At 40.4% G+C, this 20,620-nt stretch overlaps 2 protein-coding genes across 5 annotated transcripts in view; one reads left to right on the forward strand and one right to left on the reverse strand.

Moving 5' to 3' along the window:
- Nucleotides 1–13,368, reverse strand: part of SUGCT (succinyl-CoA:glutarate-CoA transferase) — a 691,493-nt gene extending 678,125 nt beyond the window's left edge. For all 4 annotated transcript variants that reach the window (XM_012473534.3, XM_064366749.1, XM_064366747.1 and 1 more), the window contains exon 1: nucleotides 13,221–13,368. In XM_012473534.3, the coding sequence (XP_012328957.2) occupies nucleotides 13,221–13,341 (121 nt within the window). In that variant the 5' untranslated portion in view covers nucleotides 13,342–13,368. The remainder of the gene's footprint in view (nucleotides 1–13,220) is intronic.
- A 140-nt stretch (nucleotides 13,369–13,508) lies between these two features.
- On the forward strand, nucleotides 13,509–15,597 carry MPLKIP (M-phase specific PLK1 interacting protein). Its single transcript, XM_012473555.2, has 2 exons — nucleotides 13,509–14,119; nucleotides 15,083–15,597. The coding sequence occupies exons 1-2, from the start codon at nucleotides 13,781–13,783 to the stop codon at nucleotides 15,281–15,283; spliced, it is 540 nt and encodes a 179-aa protein (XP_012328978.1). The 5' UTR covers nucleotides 13,509–13,780; the 3' UTR covers nucleotides 15,284–15,597.
- The last annotated feature ends 5,023 nt before the right edge of the window (nucleotides 15,598–20,620 follow it).

Raw genomic sequence — 20,620 nt, forward strand, 5'->3', positions numbered from 1 at the left:
CATAATGATTCTGAGATTCATCCATGTTGTTGCATTTTTATGAGTATACACTACTGTATGAATATACCACATTTGTTTATACACATTCAGCTGTTGATGGACACTGAGTTGATTTTTAGGCTACAGTGAATCAAGATGCTATGAACATTTGTGTAAAAATCTTTGTGAGAACATGTCTTCATTTCTCTTGTGTAAATACTTAGTGGAATGGCTGAGTTATATGGTAAGTGTATGTATAGCTTTTTAAGAAACTGCCAAAACAGATTTCTAAAATGCTTGCACCACATTGTACAAGAGCTCCATATGTTCCACAACCTTAAAACATAGGAATTGTTCATTTTTAATGTTATCTGTTTGAATGGGTGTATAATGGTTTCTTGTTGTGGTTTTAATTTGCATCTCACTGATGACTAATGGTGTTGAATATCATTTCATGTAATAGTTGGCCATTTAATGAAGCAAAAACCTTTAAACTGAATTCATTTAATATCAGGTCATGGAATTTTACTTTTATTATCTGATAAGAAACTCAGAAAGGACTTCTAGAACATATTTAAGTCAAAATCAATGAGTGAGTTTTAAATCGTTAAGAGTGAGACTGCCTGGATTCAACTCCCTGCTCTACCACGTACAACCTGAGTGACATTGCGTGAGGTAACTCCACTTGTCAAAGCTTCCCTTTCCTCATGTGAGGCACCTGTCTCATAGAGTTTGCAAGTTTTAAATGAAATGTTGTATATAAAGTGTTTAGTACACTCCCTGGCATAAAGTAAATGCTCACTAAATGTTTGCAATTATTATTCTTATTTTATATATATATACACACACACACACACACACACACACACACACACATATACAATTTTTTTTTGAGACAGAGTCTAGCTCTGTTGCCCAGGCTGAAGTGCAGAAGCACAATCTGAGCTCACTGCTATGGCACAATCTCGGCTCACTGCAACTTCTGCCTCCCAGGTTCAAGTGATTCTCCTGCCTCAGCCTCCCGAGTAGCTGGGATAACAGGTATGTGCCACCACACCCAGCTAATTTGTTAATGTTTTTTGTAGTGACGGGGTTTCACCATGTTGGCCAGGCTGGTCTTGAACTCCTGATCTTAGGTGATCTGTTGGCCTCAGCCTCCCAAAGTGCTGGGATTATAGGCACGAAGCACCGCACCGGGCCTGCAATTGTTATTATTATCATCATTATCATATATGTATTACACAGTCACACGAACTATTAAAGCAAATAACTTCTTGTTTGAAAACAAGAAAAGATAAACATATGATTATTCTACAGAACAGGAAAAAATACTTCTTAATGCACTATACTTAAAAAGGATATCTAGAGCTGTATTTTGCCTATTTGTGAAAGAAATGATGGGCTGGGTGGGAGTAGGGAATGATTACAAGGCATAAAACAGTTGGAAAAGGCATAAATTGTAATGTAATTTGTTGAAATATATTGAGCAGCTTGTATATCTCTCTGTCTTTTTGGCCTCTAGTATGGAAAGCTATTATGATGATACAGCTGGTCACCCATGCAAAGAAGTATAATTATAACGAAGCTGCCATCAATTCTATGCTTGCCAAAGCTGCTTGGTAGGACTCCCCTGGTACTTGGCTCTAGGGTTTCCATGACACAAATAAACTTTAGCAACACCAGAGCAGGGATAATTGACAGATGCCCACACAAGTGGCTCATCTGTGACAGGAATCATGGCATCCCTTCCCACCCATACTAGCCAACTACTGAGATTTAAAAAAATTTTTAAAGGCCAAGTCACAAAACAAACTGCTCAAATAGCAATATGAAACAGAAACCTGTGATATACACCAAAATAATTTTTTAAATTTGATGTACAGAGAACTTAACCACCAGAACTTATGTGTGAGAAGGCAGAAAATGGGCCTCTCTTCAAAGCATTCTCTCTTAATCTGCTGAAGCTTTATCTGTAATAGTTAGCATGATGTTTTCTTTCCAGCATGTGTCAGAAGTCACAGAAGAAGCTCTGTTCCTAACAATCCAGTTTGACAGGAAATTTTAGAAGAGGAAGCCACCTGGAAAATTAGTATTCACTAGAAGACATTCCAGGGAAATTATAATTTGGGAGTCACCAGACAATGATTGTTTTCAATTTCCAAGTTCATGGGAAATAGGAAATGAGGTTTGTGGAAAAGGAGAATAAAAGATCTTCACAGACGCAAAGAGGCTTCAATTCTATTCATCATGGAAATTCATGAGTATGTATTGAAATAATTACAGATTAATTACTCTCATCATCATCCACTTTATTCCTCTTTAACACCACTACTCACAAAAGAATCACATCAAGATGATAATTTTTAATTAGTTTTCTTTCTCTGAAATCTCTGGAGGCAGAGAGGAGGACATGAATTTTCAGCATCAAATGTTTATGCAAAATAAAAAATAAAACGAGAATTCACCTTCCAATTCAACTAATTAATATTAATTTCCTGAAGCCTATGTTACATTAAGAAAGTAAATAAATAAGACACAGTAAAAACAGAAAAAAAAATCCTCAACTTTTGCAATTAATTTCCATGTTTTCTCTTTACATAAACAATTCAAGGGCCAGGCGTGGTGGCTCACATCCATAATCCCAGCACTTTAGGGCGCTGAGGTGGGAGAATCACCTGAGGCCAGGAGTTCGAGACCATCCTAGCCAACATGGTGAAACCCAGCCTCTACTGAAAATACAAAAATTAGCCAGGTGTGATGGCACACGCCTGTAGTCCCAGCTATTGGGAGGCTGAAGCAGAAGAATTGTTCAAACCCAGGAGGTGGAGGTTGCAGTGAGATGGGATTGTGCCACTGCCCTCCAGCCTGGGTGACAGAGCTAGATTCTGTCTCAAAAAAAAAATTCAGGCCGGGCGCGGTGGCTCACGCCTGTAATCCCAGCACTTTGGGAGGCCGAGGCGGGTGGATCACGAGGTCAAGAGATCGAGACCATCCTGGTCAACATGGTGAAACCCCGTCTCTACTAAAAATACAAAAAATTAGCTGGGCATGGTGGCGTGTGCCTGTAGTCCCAGCTACTCAGAAGGCTGAGGCAGGAGAATTGCCTGAACCCATGAGACGGAGGTTGCGGTGAGCCGAGATTGCGCCATTGCACTCCAGCCTGGGTAACAAGAGCGAAACTCCGTCTCCAAAAAAAAAAAAAAAAAAAAAATTTCAATACAAAAAATTAAGAAAATTGACAAAATTGAAATCACTTATTTTGTAATCATTTAAAGGTAATAATTGGTAGTGTTTTGGGTATAAATCCTCTCAGAGATAGACAAGTGGGTAGGTGCATACATACATAGGTAGGTAGATAGATGCACTATTTTGTTCAAAAAACTCTAATGTGCTAGATATTATACAATAACCTGCTTTTTTTTTTTTTTTTGAGATGGCATCTTGCTCTGTCACCCAGGCTGGAGTGCAGTGGCGCAATCTCAGCTCACTGCAACCTCCGCCTCCCAGGTTCAAGCAATTCTCCCGCCTCCGCCTCAGCCTCCTGAGTAGCTGGCACTACAGGCATGTGCCACCATACTTGGCTAATTTTTTGTATTTTTAGTAGAGATGGGGTTTCACCGTGTTAGCCAGGATGGTCTCTATCTCCTGACCACATGATCTGCTCGCCTTAGCCTCTCAAAGTGCTGGGATTACAGGTGTGAGCAACCACCCCCAACTAACACTACTATTTTAATTAAAACTTGAGAAATTTACAGAAAGTATGGTACAAAAAGGCCAGAAGAAAATGTTTGGAATCATGGTTAAAGCATGTCACAACCAAAGTACAAGTCAGTACCAATCCCAAATCTCACTGTTCTTTCTACGTTTTCCAGCTTCTCTTGCAATTATGTTGGAGTCAAATGACTGGGATATGGCCAATGAAACACAGGCAAAAATAATAAAAGCCAGTTCCAACTCTGACCTTTAAAAACACCCCATGAAATCCTCCAGTCCTCTACTCCCCTTAGAGCCCACAAATTTTAAATAGTATAGCTACATAGGTAAGAAAGATGTTTTTATTGTAATGAGCTGCTGAGATTGGGCTAATTTGTACTGCAGCACAACCCAAACAGTCCTGCCCAATAAAGATGCCAGGCATCAGAGGCAGCGTGAGTGTTGAATGAGTTCACACTATCAACAACTAGGAAGTCTATTTCAGGGTAGACTGTTTTCACTGTCCTTTTAGTGGCAATCTTCAAAACTGGAATACGGAAAGACTTCCCTAAGGCTGGGTGAGGTGACTCATGCCTGTAATCCCAACACTTTGGAAGGCCGAGGTGGGAGTATCGCTTAGGCCCTGGAGTTTGAGACCAATCTGGGCAACATGGCAAGATGCCATCTCTACCAAAATAAAAACAAAATATAAAAAAGTTATCTGGGAATGATGATGCATGCCTGTGGTCCCAGCTACTCAGGAGACTGAGGCAGGAGGATCACTTGAGCCCAGCAAGTCAAGGCTGCAATGAGCTATGATTGCATCCCTGGACTCCAATCTGGGCAACAGAGTAAGACCCTGTCTAATAAAAAGGGAAAAAATACTTGCCTAAGAGATACATGAATTGTTTCAATAAATCAATTTCCAGATTTTCAACTTCCATAGTTATTCTTTCCTACAATTGATCAACCTATAAATAAGCCTTTCTTCATGATAAGCCTTCTACTATGCAAAGGAAAGCAGATTCCTAACATATCCCAGCTCTTACTCTCACCTTAGTTTACAGTATAAAATTTACATAAGCAATGATAACTTTAAAATATCAACTTAAAATATGCAAAGAATTGCTTTCCAAATTTTAGGATTTGAAAATCACTAGGAATTGGTATGTGGAAGGGTGCAAAATGGTACCAATTTATAGATTTTATAATTCAATCTACAGTTATAGAATCCACAACCAAAGTAAACAAGCCAAAGGAAAAAATTTCTTAGATGTTCAGGCTTCTTCAACTGGCCATCCTGAAGTTAACCGTCCAGAAGATAGAAGGGATTGAACCAGAAACTTGAGGGGAAATGATCACTGCAAATTACTATTCAATATAAGAATGCTCACAAACCCAAAAGATTCCTGGAATTTCTCAATGTTGGTGATGTGATTCTCCTAGAGAGAAGACTGACCAAAAGGAAGACCTTAGTGCAAATAAGAAAAACGTATCTCTTAGCATTAAGATAAATACCTAATGTAGATGATGGGTTAATGGATACAGCAAACCACCATGGCCTGTGTATACCTATGTAGCAAACCTGCATGTTCTGCACAAATACCCTAGAACTTAAAGTATAATAAACAAAATTTTTAAAAATAAATTTTAAAATTTTAAAAATAAATAAATAAATAAAAATGCATCCCTTCCTGGGGAAAACTGGCAAAGTAGTGCCCATCTAGGTTGGTTGATCAAACACCTTCATAGGTACTTGAGGAGAATTATAATTGTCACAGCAAAGAAAATATGCAGGGGTGGGTGAAGACAGTGGGGTGTTGCAGTGTTAGACTGTGAATGCCAAGAGCCTCTTGACACAAAAATATATTAAGCCTTATTCCACAGAATATTTCAGATATTTAACTGGGAGGAATAGAAGGGAAAGGAAGAGGCAGCTTGGAAGAAATGTGGGGGCAGATATGCATGTGAGAGAGAACTTGTTTTATGATTTGATTTTGTTTTTAACAGTTTCCAGTAAGCAACTCTGAAAAGCAAAAGAAATGTCTGGAGAGACATTTAGAAGTTTCTGTGACCTGGACTATGGAATCTTCCCAGAGACTTCTCTTCAAGTAGTAAAGGTAAAAATTAGTCTTTAATGCTTTCAGAGTTTTTGGAGATGGACAAGGTTCCAATGACAGAGGCAGGCTTTAAAGTGGCCTAGCCATGTTCACATTACAAATTCCTTAAAACTCTTAATACATTATTAAATTGTCCACCAAAAAGGGTATATATAATATTACGTATATGTGTGTGTGTGTGTGTATATATATGTGTGTATATATATATATGTGTGTGTGTATATATATATGTGTGTGTATATATATATCAGTATACTGTAAAAATCATGTTCTCCATCATCCTCCATAACCCTAAACATAATCTCTTGGGTTTATGGGGTTTTTGTTTGTTTGCTGCAAACCTGACAGTTAAATACAAATAATAAAAGCCAGTTCCAACTCTGACCTTTAAAAACACCCCATGAAATCCTCCAGTCCTCTACTCCCCTTAGAGCCCACAAATTTTAAATAGTATAGCTACATAGGTAAGAAAGATGTTTTTATTGTAATGAGTTGCTGATATTGGGCTAATTTGTACTGCAGCACAACCCAACCAGTCCTGCCCAATAAAGATGCCAGGCATCAGAGGCATCTCTGATTTTAATTAGCAGTTAAAAATTTGCATGTCACTATCATTTTAATTTGTACTTATTTAATTACTTCTGAAATTAAACATCTTTTAAATCTGCTCTTTCCATATCTTCTCTTACAAATTATTCTTGGTGTTAGTCTATATTTCTATATGCATATTTATCTTTCTCTTATAGGTTTATATGAATTATACATACACTAAGAATATTAACGTTTTATCAGTCATATTTAGTAAAAGCAATTTTTCCCTATGTGCTCTTCATTTTTCAAAGGTGTTTTAAAATTTCACGTTTTAAAAAAATCATTTTGGCCACAGCACTTTAGAAGGCTGAGGGAGGCGGATCACCTGAGGTCAGGAGTTCGAGACCAGTCTGGCCAACATGGTGAAACCCAGTCTCTACTAAAAATACAAAAATTAGCCAGGCATGGTGCCTCATGCCTATAATCACAGCTACTCGAGAGGCTGAGGCAAAAGAATCGCTTGAACCCGAGAGGCGAACGTTGCAGTGAGCCGAGATTGCACCACTGCACTCTAGCCTGGGCAACAGAGTGGGATTCTATCTTGAAAGGAAAGAAGAAAGAAAGAAAGAAAGAGAGAAAGAGAGAAAAAGAGAGAGAGAGAAAGAGAGAAAGGAAGGAAAGGAAAGAAAAGAAGATCGTTTATTTTATGGTTTCTGCCTTTGGTATTGTTTCAGGGTTTCCCAAGACCACCCATATTTTCAGTGATTTGCTAGGAGAATCCACAGGATTTAATATCTGGTTGTATTTAGAGCTAAGGTTTACTACAGCAAAATGACATATGACAGGACCAACAAGAGAAAAAGACACAGGTAGAGATGGAAAATATTCATACCTTGCAGAGGCTTCTTACATTCTTTTGCTCTGATGGAAGGCCACATCAAGCATGCTTCTTTCTCCAGTAACAACAAAAAAATAGATATAAAGACAGTGTTTCTGTCCAGGGAAGTCTATTAGAGACTCAAAATCCAGGTTTTCACTGAAGACTATTTACATAGGCACTCTCTGCATACTATGTACCAAAATTGCAGACTCTCTCCCATAAGAAAGACAGGTGTTTACCTTCGTTTAGACACAGAAACCATACCCCAAAATGAAGGCATCACAGCAGCCTCAGAAGCCAAAGTGTTACTCTGAACTCCTGCCCTCCTGTCACTCAGTCCCATGCTCCTCTGAGGCTACCTATAAAAACTAGAATCCCTCTTTCCCAAGAAGAGTCACAGAAACCAGACCTCTTTTTCCCAAGGCCAGCCACAAAACCTAAAATCATTACGCCAATTGTCTCTCGGCCATATCTGTGTAAAAACCGGCCATAAGGAAAGTATCTGGCTGGGCATGGTTGCTCACACCTATAATCCCAGCACTTTGGGAGGCCAAGGCAGGCAGATCACTTGAGCCCAGAAATTGGAGACCAGCCTGAGCAATATGAGGAAACCCTGTCTCTATAAAAAATACAAAAAAAAATTAGCCAAGCATGGTGAAACATGCCTCTAGTCCCAGCTACTCAGCAGGCTGAGGTAGGAGGATCACTTGGGCCAGTGAGGTCAAGGCTGCAGTGAACTGTGATCATGCCACAGCACTGCATCCTAGGAGACAGAGCCAGACGCTGTCTCAAAAAATAAAATTTTAAAAGAAGGGCCGGGCGCGGTGGCTCACGCCTGTAATCCCAGCACTTTGGGAAGCCAAGGCGGGTGGATCACGAGGTCAAGAGATCGAGACCATCCTGGTCAACATGGTGAAACCCCGTCTCTACTATAAATACAAAAAATTAGCTGGGCACGGTGGCGCGTGCCTGTAGTCCCAGCTACTCAGGAGGCTGAGGCAGGAGAATTGCCTGAACCCAGGAGGCGGAGGTTGCGGTGAGCCGAGATCGCGCCATTGCACTCCAGCCTGGGTAACAAGAGCGAAACTCCGTCTCAAAAAAAAAAAAAAAAAAAAAATTTAAAAAGAGATCTGTATTTTTCCTTGCTTTCTGTTTTCCTAAATATTTCACATTTTCTGCAAAACATATGCATCACTTGAACAATTGGAAAAATCCAAATATGTAAATGCTAGAAACTAAAAATTTTATTTACTCATTTTATTTGTTTATTTAAGACAGAGTTTTGCTCTCGTTGCCCAGGCTGGAGTACAATGGCATAATCACGACTCACTGCAACCTCCATCTCCCAGGTTGAAGCGATTCTCCTGCCTCAGCCACCCGAGTAGCTGGGATTACAGGTATGTGCCACCGCATTTGGCTAATTTTGAATTTTTAATATAGATGGGGTTTCCCCATGTTGGTCAGGCTGGTCTCAAACTCCCAACCTCAGGTGATTCACCTTCCTTGGCCTCCCAAAGTGCTGGGATTATAGGCATGAGCCACCGCACCTGGCCTACTCTTTTATTTATTTATTTATTTATTTAATGAGACAGAATCTCACTCTGTCACCCAGGCTGGAGTACAGTGGCATGATCTCGGCTCACTGCAACCTCCGCCCCCAACCAGGTTGAAGCAATTCTCCTCTCTCAGTCTCCCAAGTAGTTGGGCCTACAGGCGAACACCACCATGCCCAGCTAATTTTTATATTTTTAGTAGAGATGGGTTTCACCATGTTGGCAGGCTGGTCTGAAACTCCTGACCTCAGGTGATCCACCTGTCTCGGCCTTCCAAAGTGCTGGGATTAGAGGCATGAACCACCACGCCCAGCTATATTTACTCATTTTTAAATAAACTTTTAGTCTTTGTATCTGAAAAACAATATTCATACTCTGTTATATTTTTCTTCATATAGAAATAATCTGTCAGCAATTTTATTATTTTCATTAAAAACTTTTATAAGCATAAGTTAATGCATTAATACCTGTTACACTTGGGTGAGGAATACCAGTCTACAAAGAAGTAAATATGTATAAAACAATTCTCCTGTGCTTGACTACCATGCATAATTGGAAATGAAAATACTGATTTTTTTTTTTTTGAGATGGAGTCTTGCTCTGTCACCCAGGGTGGAGTGCAGTGGCATACTTTCAGCTCACTGCAACCTCCGCCTCCTGGTTTCAAGCTGTTCTCCTGCCTCAGCCTCCTGAGTAGCTGAGATTACGGGCATGCGCCACCACCCCTGGCTAATTTTTGTATTTTTAGTAGAGACGGTTTCACCATGTTGGCCAGGCTGGTCTCAAACTCTTGACCTCGTAATATGCCTGCCTTGGCCTCCCAAAGTGTTGGGATTACAGGTGTGAGCCACTGCACCCAGCCTGAAAAATATCACAATTTAATGAAGCAGTAGAATTTGGCTTCCAGAAACCCTTGAAAACAAGCCACTTCTAATTTTCGCTTTTTCAATGAGATCATTATTTAAGTGAGAGTTAAGCAATCTACTGTGCTCAGTGCAGGTCTAACCCTATCAATGAGTGAGCTAATCACATCCTAGAGAAACATTTACTTTTCCACTATTAGTAGTCTTTAACATGAAACAGCTAACGATAAGCACCTCTATAAGGAAAACTGAGATAATCTGAAAAGTTTTAGGACTACTAAGGTAAAGCTAAAACCTGAAGTATACATACAATCATTTCTGTGCAGAAAAATTATTAAGTATATCTCCTAAGAAGTGTTTCACATTATTACATTAAAAATATTTAAGTTTTTAATCTCTATATTTATTCATTCTTGTAAACTGAAAGTAAACACAAAGTTTCTGGAGCAGAGATCAGAGTTATAATTACTTAAGTCAAGAAATAACATCATTTCCCCATACCTAATACCCTATAAACAATGCAATAAAAACCCTTTGATTGGTAAGGGTTGAACCACAGGAGAAGAATCCCAAAATTCTGAATCTGTAAATTTGTACAGGATAACTGCCCAGCTGCCACCTTCACCTAAGAAAGAGAAAGAAAGCTAATCTACCTTTGGTAAGCAAATTCTCCTTGGGAAGAAAAGGGGAAGATCCCTGAGTTCCTACCCTTTGGAACATAAATAAATGTCTCCAGGAGAAGGTAAGATAAGCATCACTGGGTTTATAATCTTGGAATGTTTCCAACGCTCTAGGTTTTATATCCCTTAAGCCATCTTTTAACTTCCAAGGCTTGTCCTTTAACCCAGGTTCTACTTTTCTATGCTCAGAAAGCCCTGACCATGCAGAAACATGAAAATATTTATCCTTTTCTTTCTTTCTTTTTCTTTCTTTTTTTTGAGACAGAGACTTGCTCTGTCGCCCAGGCTGAAGTGCAGTGGTGCCATCTTGGCTCATTGCAACCTCTGCCTCCTGAGTTCAAGCGATTCTCCTGCCTCAGCCTCCTGAGTAGCTGGGATTACAGGTGTGCACCAACATGCCCGGCTAATTTTTGTATTTTTAGTAGAGGCAGGGGTTTCACCATGTTGACCAAGCTGGTCTCAAACTCCTGACCTCAAGTGATCTGCCTGCCTCAGCCTCTCAAAGTGCTGGGAATAGAGGTGTGAGCCACCATGCCCAGCCAATATCTGCTTCTTAATAATACATAGTAAAACTAACCATAGATTTCTATTTGCAGCACTTGTTAATCCCTGACACCTACCTAAAATAGTGGCTTTCAAATCCTTTCTGCAGAACCTTGGGAATTTCTCAGTGGTGCCCTCAGAAGTTTCTAGTGGTGGTAAGTGGGTAGAGGGGTAGTTAAAATAGTACAGTGAGCAGGGTTCTGGGACTCCAATTCCTCCTTTGAATGCAGCCCATTTGCTCTTGTGTAGTGGGCTTCCAAGTGTAGTTTTTTTTTAAGACAAGGCACTAAAATCTTAGGTATCCTAGTCCAGGCACAGTGGCTTATGTCTGTAATCCCAATTTTTTGCGCCGGCCTCTGCTATCTACAAATAGTAATGCTCTGTGCTACTACTAACAGTATTTTTGCAGTCCCTTTGATAAATCCTAGTCCTCTATTTTAGTTCTGAATAATAGATGTGGATTTTAATTTTTAAAGCAGATGGTAAACTTTCCTATAGGACTTGTGAGATTTCATCTTATGGGGCAAATGTTGTTCACAAAATGTTATACTTTACTTCTTGAGGGAGAGTTAAAGAATTTGAACAACTGAATAGCAGAGATTCATAGGCAATGAAAGTGGCCTAAGATGTAATTATGTTATTTGCCTTTCCTTTAGGCCACAGTATCTTTGCACTTGGCACAATGGAAAACAGGCTAAAAAGAAGAAACAAAAAAACAGGCTTAAAAGAAGAAACAAAATGTAATGAATTGAATTCCCACAAAATAAACAAAAAAACTGTGTGTGTGTCTCCATTCATCAAGGAGGATAGAAGCTGAGAAGAGAGCACACTCATCAGCTTGGGATGTCACAGAACATGTCAAAGAGACAGTAAGGAGTAGTAACTACAAGAGGGTGAATGGAAATCACAGGTCCAGGCTACCCATTAGGCTATAATTTAACGAGTCTTAAAGCTCTTTAAGATTCTGCATCCTAGGCTGGGTGTGGTGGCTCACACCTGAAATCCCAGCACTGCGGGAGGCTGAGGAGGGCAAATCACTTGAGCCCAGGAATACCAGACCACCTTCGCCAACATGGTAAAACCCCGTCTTTACTAAAAATACAAAAAAATTAGCCAGACATGTGGCACATGCCTATAATCTTAGCTACTCGAGAAGCCGAGGTAGGAGAATTGCTTGAACCCGGGAGGCTGAGGTTGTAGTGAGCCAAGATCGTGCCACTGCACTCCAGCCTGGGCAACAGAGCGAGACTCCATCTCTGGAGAAGAAAAAAAAATCCCGTATCCTACAACTGATTTCAAGATTCATAGTCGGCCGGGCACAGTGGCTCACGCCTGAAATCCCAACACTTTGGGAAGCCGAGGCGGGTGGATCACCTGAGTTCAGGAGTTCGAGACCAGGCCAGCCAACATGGTGAAACCCATCTCTACTAAAATACAAAAATTAGCCAATTAGCCGGGCATGGTGGTGCATGCCTGTAATCCCAGCTACTCAGGAGGCTGAGGCAGGAAAATCGCTTGAACCTAGGGGGCAGAGGTTGCAGTGAGCCGAGATGGTGTCATTGCACTCCAGCCTGTGTGAAAGACTGAGACTCCGTCTCAAAAAACAAAAAACAAAAAACAAAAAACAAAAAAACTAATGCTTCTAAGATTCATAGTGGATTACCATTCTCAAATTCAGAGGGAGTAAAGAAAGTTCTATAACACTGTAGTAAAGTTAAATTTCAACCTCTAAATAAAATTCTGCGACACGTAACTGTACAAAGGCGTCTTTTATTGTACAGTAAGTGTCATTCTTGAACTATCACACTTCTTTATAACTAGAAGTTCGTGAAATAATCCACATTTTAAGAGTTTTGAATACATTTTGCTTTTTTTTTTTTTTTAAATCAGTATCTCTGCCTCCTAATCTCCTCTCTAACTCGCTTCCATTTGACAAGAACTGCAAAGAAGGGGAGATAGAGTCCAGCATTTGTCAGCACAGCCTTTGTCCCCGCAAGTTATTCAAAGCAGAGGGCTCAAGTCTTTCTGAAATGCTGATGGGTGTGCATTTTCGAAGTTACTTAAACTTGGCAAATGAGAGGATAGGAGTAAAGAGACGCCAAGCGCGAGTTGCGGGACGCGCATGGCCGGACCCCACCGCGCCCCGAGTCCTGGGTCCCAGCAACGCGTGGGGCAGGGGCGACCCCGAGGCGGCCAGAGCGGGTCAGGCAGGCCAGAGGCCCACGGAGCGGGGACGCAGGGAGGCCAGCAAAGCCACCGGATGGGCTGCGGGGTCAGCAGAGACTTCAGCAGACCGCGACTGCTCTCCTCAGAGCGCCCCGGGGGGCAAGCTGGGACGGGGATCCCTTTAGCCGCCCAGACCGAATCTCGGAGGGTACCTGACTGCAGGAGGCCAGTCCACAGCCCGCTCCTGCCGCCCCAGTCGGAGAAGAAGCCGGTTCTGCGCAGAGCTGCCACCCTTGTCAGCGTCGCCAGCATAGTGCGCGTCTCACACAGCATCAGTCACAGTGCGAGCTGCAAACTCCGTGAGGCGCCATCCTGCGCCACTGGGGGGCGCCCAAGGACGCCGCAGACCCCGCCCCCGCCGGGCGGGGCGGAGCACTTCAGTCCCAGCCTCCTGCCGGGCCAGTTTCTAGTCTGTCAGTCAGACCGAGGGCACTCAGACTAGAAAGGTTGTTGCTGGGGTCGGGTCTCCGTCCTTTCCTGTGCCCTTTCCTTCCTCTTTTCACTTAATCCACGAAGTGTCTCGCCAAGTTAGTAACTTTTGTAATACCGCCGTCCCTGGCGGAACCTTTGTGAAGCCGGAACCAATGTGCGGTAAGATGGCTGCGGTCGGAGGACTGTTTTGGTAAAGGACTAGCAGTTCTCTGTGGAGGGCCGGTCGATACAGTTCCGGTGGGAGAACGCTGCAGCGAGGTCTTCGGCTTCGGCTGCTGATATGCAGCGACAGAATTTTCGGCCACCGACTCCTCCTTACCCTGGTCCGGGTGGAGGAGGTTGGGGTAGTGGAAGCAGCTTCCGGGGTACCCCGGGCGGGGGCGGACCACGGCCGCCCTCCCCTCGAGACGGGTACGGGAGTCCGCACCACACGCCGCCGTACGGGCCCCGGTCTAGGCCCTACGGGAGCAGCCACTCTCCGCGACACGGCGGCAACTTCCCGGGGGGCCGGTTCGGGTCTCCGTCCCCTGGCGGCTACCCTGGCTCCTACTCCAGGTCCCCTGCGGGGTCCCAGCAGCAATTCGGCTACTCCCCAGGGCAACAGCAGACCCACCCCCAGGTAATAATAGCCAGCGTTTGCCGAGCTCTCACTGTATGGCAGGCACGGTACTAATATTCCCATTACGTGGATTATTTTGTTTAAGCCTCTGTGAGGTACTATTGTTAGGCCTGTTGTGCAGATGAGCGAACCGAGGCTTAGAGAAGTTGAATAACTTTCGGAAGATTACCCTAAAGAGTGGCAGAGTCGTACGTTCTGTTTTAGAGCCCTTGTGCTTTTAACCAGTACACTGCCACCCATACACAGATTTTTCTAATTCTCCATTTCCTCCTCTTTGCCAAGGGCCTTGCCAGTTTGTTTCAGTAAATCGTTCTTTTTCTTTTTTCTTTTTTCTTTTTTTTTTTTTTTAATCTATCTTTCGAGCTACACTGGCTTCTGTTCCAACTTCCCTGGAGAGAAAATCGGTGGTAGTGGAAGTTTTCCTTTCCTTTAGTGAAAGTAAATACAAAAGACGGAGTGTTTCTAGCCTGTCTAGGATTTCTGTGGTTTACAACTTGCAACTATGTGTTTTTCCAGCTTGGTGCATTCTACACCAACCCTACCTCTTTTGAGCCTGGAGCGAAAGAGTAAAGAAAATATTCATGAGCTAGAAAAGTTCTAGAAACTTTAAAACTATAGTCTTGTTTTCTCCTGAAAAAATGAACATTTTGAGGGAAAATTGAATAACTTGATTTCATCAGTACTTGTATTTAATTACTGCGAAGTCACTACATTAGACACAAAAGTATTTGAGATGACAGTGGGCATGGAATTATTAATAAATGAGAACACCAAATTGCTTTAAGTACTTTTTTAAGAAAAAAAAAAAAAAAACTTAAGGAAGCATGGACTTTGTAATTGAACGTATTTAGGTTCAAGTCACAACCTTTAAGCAGCAATGTGATTCCCTCTAACCTTTAGCTAAAGGAAGAAGTACCAATTATCTCTACTAAGTGTTTTTTTTAACTGATTTTTTTTCTAAAGGGTTCTCCAAGGACATCTACACCATTTGGATCAGGGCGTGTTAGAGAAAAAAGAATGTCTAATGAGTTGGAAAATTATTTCAAGCCTTCAATGCTTGAAGACCCTTGGGCTGGCCTAGAACCAGTATCTGTAGTGGATATAAGCCAACAATACAGCAATACTCAAACATTCACAGGCAAAAAAGGAAGATACTTTTGTTAACATTTCTGAAATTCAACTGGAAGCTTCATGTGTCAGGAACATCTTGGACAAAACTTTAACTTGTGTTGATATAAATTTACCCAAAGATGACTTTGATTGGATAATTAGTAAGGTCTTTTTATTATTTTTTCATAATATCGGGTACTGTTGATATTAGAGAAAAAAGTAGGATAATTTGCAACATTTAGCTCTGGAAGTGCCTACCACATTTTAGAGATTTACAGTTTTCATATATTTAACATTCCTGGTTATATAATGGACATTTGTCTTATAATGTTTTTTCAATGTTTTAAAATAAAACATTTTGTCTTCTAGCTATATTGTGGTTTTATGGTATGATAAAGATGTAGACTTATTACAGTAATGGTTTGTAATCACTTAGAGTTCATAGGTAAAGTGCAAATTATTTTTGAAAATGAAATAGATAAATTATCCTTTGAGCTGTAGTCAGCTCTGTATTTGTTCATAAACAATGAGGATGAGAATAACAGTTCTATTCATACTCATTTTATCTAATGCTACTGTTAAAATGCATTAAAACTTCAAGCCCCAGAATCCCACTTAAGCATAACTTTATACTCATTGAACTGGAAAAAGCAAAGACAGACCACATATAGCTAAATCAAAGTGTTCTATCTGAATTTCTCTACTCTTTACCTTTTAGCATTATGGAGTAATTTTCTCTTGAGGCCAAAGAAGATAGCTACCCGCAGTCTCAAATCACTTCCATTGCAAAAAGAACATCTCTCATCTCCATCAGTCCAAGAGAAGACAAATTGGCCATGCTTAGATCATTTTTCTCTATTATTGAACCAATTGAGACTAATTAGCTTGAATCATGGACACATCACCATAATGAGACAAGATTCTGTGGCCTTGAGCACCACTAGGCCTACCTGGAGTAGAGAAGTGGTTTTCCAAAGTAAGAGATGCTATGTGTATATACCTATAGTACTAGAGAGAAACATATGGAAGAATTATTAACCCCAACTATTTTTTAAAACTCGAATTTTTTTTTTTTTTTTTTTTTTTTTTTTGAGATGTAGTCTCTGTTGCCCAGGCTAGAGTGCAGTGGTGCGAGCTTGGCTCACTGCAGCTTCCGCCTCCCATGTTCAAGTGATTCTCCCACCTCAACCTCCAGAGTAGCTGGGACTACAGGCGCACACCACCATACGTGGCTAATTTTTGTATTTTTAGTAGAGACCATGTGGGGTTTTTTGTTTTTTGTTTTTGAGATAGGGTCTCACTCTGTCACCCAGGCTGTAGTGCAGTGGCACGATCTTGGCTCACTGCAACCTCCGCCTCCCGGGTTCAAATGATTCTCTCACCTCAACCTCCAGAGTAGCTGGGAGTACAGGCACACACTCGGCTCATTTTTGTATTTTTAGTAGAGATAGGGTTTCACCATGTTGGCCAGGCTGGTCTTAAACTCCCAACCTCAGGTGATCTGTCTCGGCCTCAAAGTGCTGGGATTACAGGTGTGAGCCACCACACTCGGCCTGAAATCAAGTGTTTCAACATGTAACATAGACTCTAGATGTTTTGAAATCACAAAATATGAAGATAAAGCTAGTAAAACTTTTGTTTCAGCATTCCCAGAAAGAAACATGTAAAAACAAAATGGTCAACACCTCCTATTTGAAACATACCCAGTTCTATTTGTTCATTAGATATTTCACAGAGACTAGAAAATAAGAATGGAAGGCTTTTAGATTAATAAAATTTCCATGAAAGCCAAGATTTTGGAAATTCTGTTTCTGCAAGTTAATAGCTGGATGAGTTCACTTCTCTATGCCTCAATTTTCTCATATGTAAGATGAGGAAATTAATAATGCCTGTGTCATAGAGGTGTGTTGGAGGATTAAATGGATTTATGTATGCAACTTTAACCCAGGGCCTGGCACATAGTAATCACTCAATAAATGGTAGCTGTTACTTTCTGTTTACCCCTATTTCCTCAGTTTTTAGAATAGTGTCTGCAAAATAGTAGATATTTAATAAGTTGACGAATGGATATAGAACTTCTGATTATAACTACTATATTGTTTTACCTATACCCTGTATATAAAAGGGATAACTTAGTAAATTTTCCCCAGTATTATAAAGAGAAAGTCTTTATTCCCTAACATCATGTCTTTCCAGATGTGTTGAGGTCTTGATGTGTAATGGAAATTAAAGCAAAGAGAATACTTTTGTAAATACTTCATTGAACTTTATAGGTAAGAAATACTGTCTTTAGGAAATGACACTTGAAAGTAATTTACTGAAGCGTCTCTTAGAGATCACTGGGTTATTGGCAAAGACGAAAATAGAAATTGGGAAGGATTTTATGCCAGTGTATTCATAGAGTATTTGGAGGACATTCAAACTGTAGCTCTTCTAATGATCTACGTACATTTCATTTCACTATAAGTGTAACATAAAGGTAAAATTTCTTGCTAAAGCTTACCAACATCTGCTTCCAGAGATCTGGCCTTTCTGAGTGTTTTAAGAGAAAACTTTATTCCTAAGGAAAAGTACATACACAATTAGTAGTGTATTCAGTTATCAAAATTCTTACGGCATTGGTTATTTGATTTGCTACTGTTACTCTCTTATTTAGCTGAGTAAAGGAATTGATCTTTCTCTAAAATGAAAGGAATCGTATTTTAGTGTTCTAGAATACACATTTTACCTTCATAGAAATGCCAAATAACTTTTTAGAAAAACTTACAAGTAAGTATATGTCTTAAAAAATTCAGATGATTGAAGGATAGGAGTGTAGTCCATAGTAGAATCTTCAAACAAGGGTCTGTATACTCCTGGGAATATTAAACTTTCTAAGGGTTATGCAGGCATAAATAGCTTTAAGGGAATGCAAATTCAAATCCCAATGCCCATATAAACTCTAAATTGCCCTACTTAAAAACATGTCCGTGATCAAGGGATCATGCCAGTTCTTTTTCCCTTCTACTTTTGGTAATCACTGTTCTCCCATTTCACAAAAGAAACCTATGGCAAGTTGTGTTTTCCAAAAATGACCCCAAAAATATTTAAAGTCTCATACCCTCTAGAACCTTGCCACTACCCCATCAAGATGTGGATTTATGTTCCTTCCCTTTGAATGCTAACAGACTTTTTTTTAAGAGATAGGGGATCTCCCTATAGGGTCTTCCTATATTACCCAGGCTGGTCTCTAACTCTTAGGCTTAAGGGATCCTCCATCCTTGGCCTCCCAAAGTGCTGGAATTACAGGTGTGAGCCACCACCTTCAGCCTCTTAGCCGACTTCTGACCTCCATAATTATGCATTGTGGGTAAAGTGTGGTGTTAAAAATGAGTTATGGGCCAGGCACCATGGCTCACACCTATAATTCCAGAACATTGGGAACCCAGGCAGGCAGATCACTTGAGGTCAGGAGTTAGAGACCAGCCTGGCCAATATGGTAAAACCCTGTCTCTACTAAGAATACAAAAATGAGCTGGACATGGTGGTGTGCACCTGTAATTCAAGCTACTGGGGAGGCTGAGGCAGGAGAATCACTTGAAACTGGGAGGCAGAGGTTGCATGCAGTGAGCTGAGATAGCGCCACTGCACTCCGGCTGGGGTGACAGTGAGACTCCCATGTCAAAAATAACAAAACATTATATTGGCCCATGTGGAGATGTTCAGAATTCAGATGTATTATCAAGTTGGGAAATAATGATGACAGTGTTCAATGACCTTGCCTTTTTGTTTCTGGACTATTAAAAATATCGTTTCTTCTGTGGGTGTATCGTGTGAAAGGAAAGCGAAAAGCATGAATTTAACATGAAGGAAAAGATACCTTATTTTTATGCAAAAAGCAAATGGTAATACTCTTTGCCTCATCTAAGAATTAAAATATTCAAGATTAGTGTAAAAGCATGATTAGTTTTGGTGAATCTCCTGTGAAGCAAGCTCTGTATTTCCACTATTCTTGATAATGATAAAGAGCCTGATGAAGATTTCTCAATTCCTGTTTCAGTAGCATAATTTGCATGATTTCAAGGAGGAAGAAGTTAAAAGTTCCATGTTTACTTCTGACATACTAACATTATATCTTCAAGTTAAAAACATATTTTAGAAGTAAGTTTATATTCTCTGAAACATTTTCAGATTCTTAAGAGGAACATTTTCATTAACCCTTGCCCATACATTTACTATTAGGTTCTATAAATCCATATTAATTGTTTTACCTAGACCAAAATCTACTGCTATTGTCACTCAACGATTTCTCTGTTTCATTCATTCCTACCATATACTTAGGTTTCAGTTAACAGAAATATGTTGTGGTTTTTACTGTAAATAAGACACAAGACCAGCCTGGTCAATATAGTAAAACCCCGTCTCTACTAAAAATACAAAAATTAGCTGGGCGTGGCAGCGCACTAATTAAAATGAAGGAAAAGATACCTTGTTTTTAGGCAAAAAGCAAATGGTAATGCTCTTTGCCTCATCTATCTAAGAATTAAAATATTCAAGATTAGTGTAAAAGCGTGATTACTTTTGGTAAATCTCTTGTGAAGCAAGCTCTGTATTTCTAATATTCTTAATAATGATAAAGAATTAAAAAGTGTTGTAGGCCAGGCCCAGTGGCTTATGCCTGTAATCCCAGCACTCTGTGAGGCTGGTCTGAATTCAGTGAGTTATATCAATTAATTCTTCACAGTCAGTTACAGATCAAACTCCTTGTTCTATTCTTCCCCACCCCTTCTCACTGCTGCACTTTAGTCTGGAAAAAAAAATAGTAGCCGTCGGGACATCTTATATAAGCTGAACTTCCTAATGACTCAATTATCTCTTTTTTTTTTTTTTTTTTTTTTTTTTTGAGATGGAGTCTTGCTGTATTGCCCAGGCTAGTGCAGTAGTGCAATATCAAGTCACTGCAACCTCCACCTGGGTTCAAGCAGTTCTGACTCAGCCTCCCAAGTAGATGGGACACATCACCTGGCTAATTTTTACATTTTTAGTAGAAATGGGGTTTTGCCAGGTTGATTTCGAACTCCTGACCTCAGGTGATCCGCCAGCCTTGGACTCCCAAAGTGCCGGGATTACAGGAGTGAGCCATCATGCCCAGCCTCAATTATCTCTTTTATTTTGCTCATAATTTCCATAATTTATCATCTAATTTAAGTTGCTTTAAGATTCACTATTATTTTATATGCCACTTAGCAAAAATACTGCCAGTTTAGCTATGATATGTCATTGATTATAAGGTACATCTTAATTTCAGAGATGTTAAATATATGTTTTAGTTTAATAAGATACCATACAATACTCTTTTTTTTTTTTTTTGAGACTGGTCCTGCTATGTTGCCTAGGCTGGTCTCCAACTCT

Source organism: Aotus nancymaae, unplaced genomic scaffold, assembly GCF_030222135.1.
Source record: "Aotus nancymaae isolate 86718 unplaced genomic scaffold, 86718_ANA_hifiasm-v0.15.2.pri h1tg000065l, whole genome shotgun sequence".
In the NCBI taxonomy this organism is placed as follows: domain Eukaryota; kingdom Metazoa; phylum Chordata; class Mammalia; order Primates; family Aotidae; genus Aotus; species Aotus nancymaae.

What these genes read in the sequence shown, in the direction of transcription:
- MPLKIP (XM_012473555.2), top strand. Translation starts at nt 13,781, where the DNA reads ATGCAGCGACAGAATTTTCGGCCACCGACTCCTCCTTACCCTGGTCCG. An exon ending in AACAGCAGACCCACCCCCAG is followed by an intron (nt 14,120 to 15,082) that starts GTAATAATAGCC and finishes TTTTTTCTAAAG; the next exon opens with GGTTCTCCAAGGACATCTAC.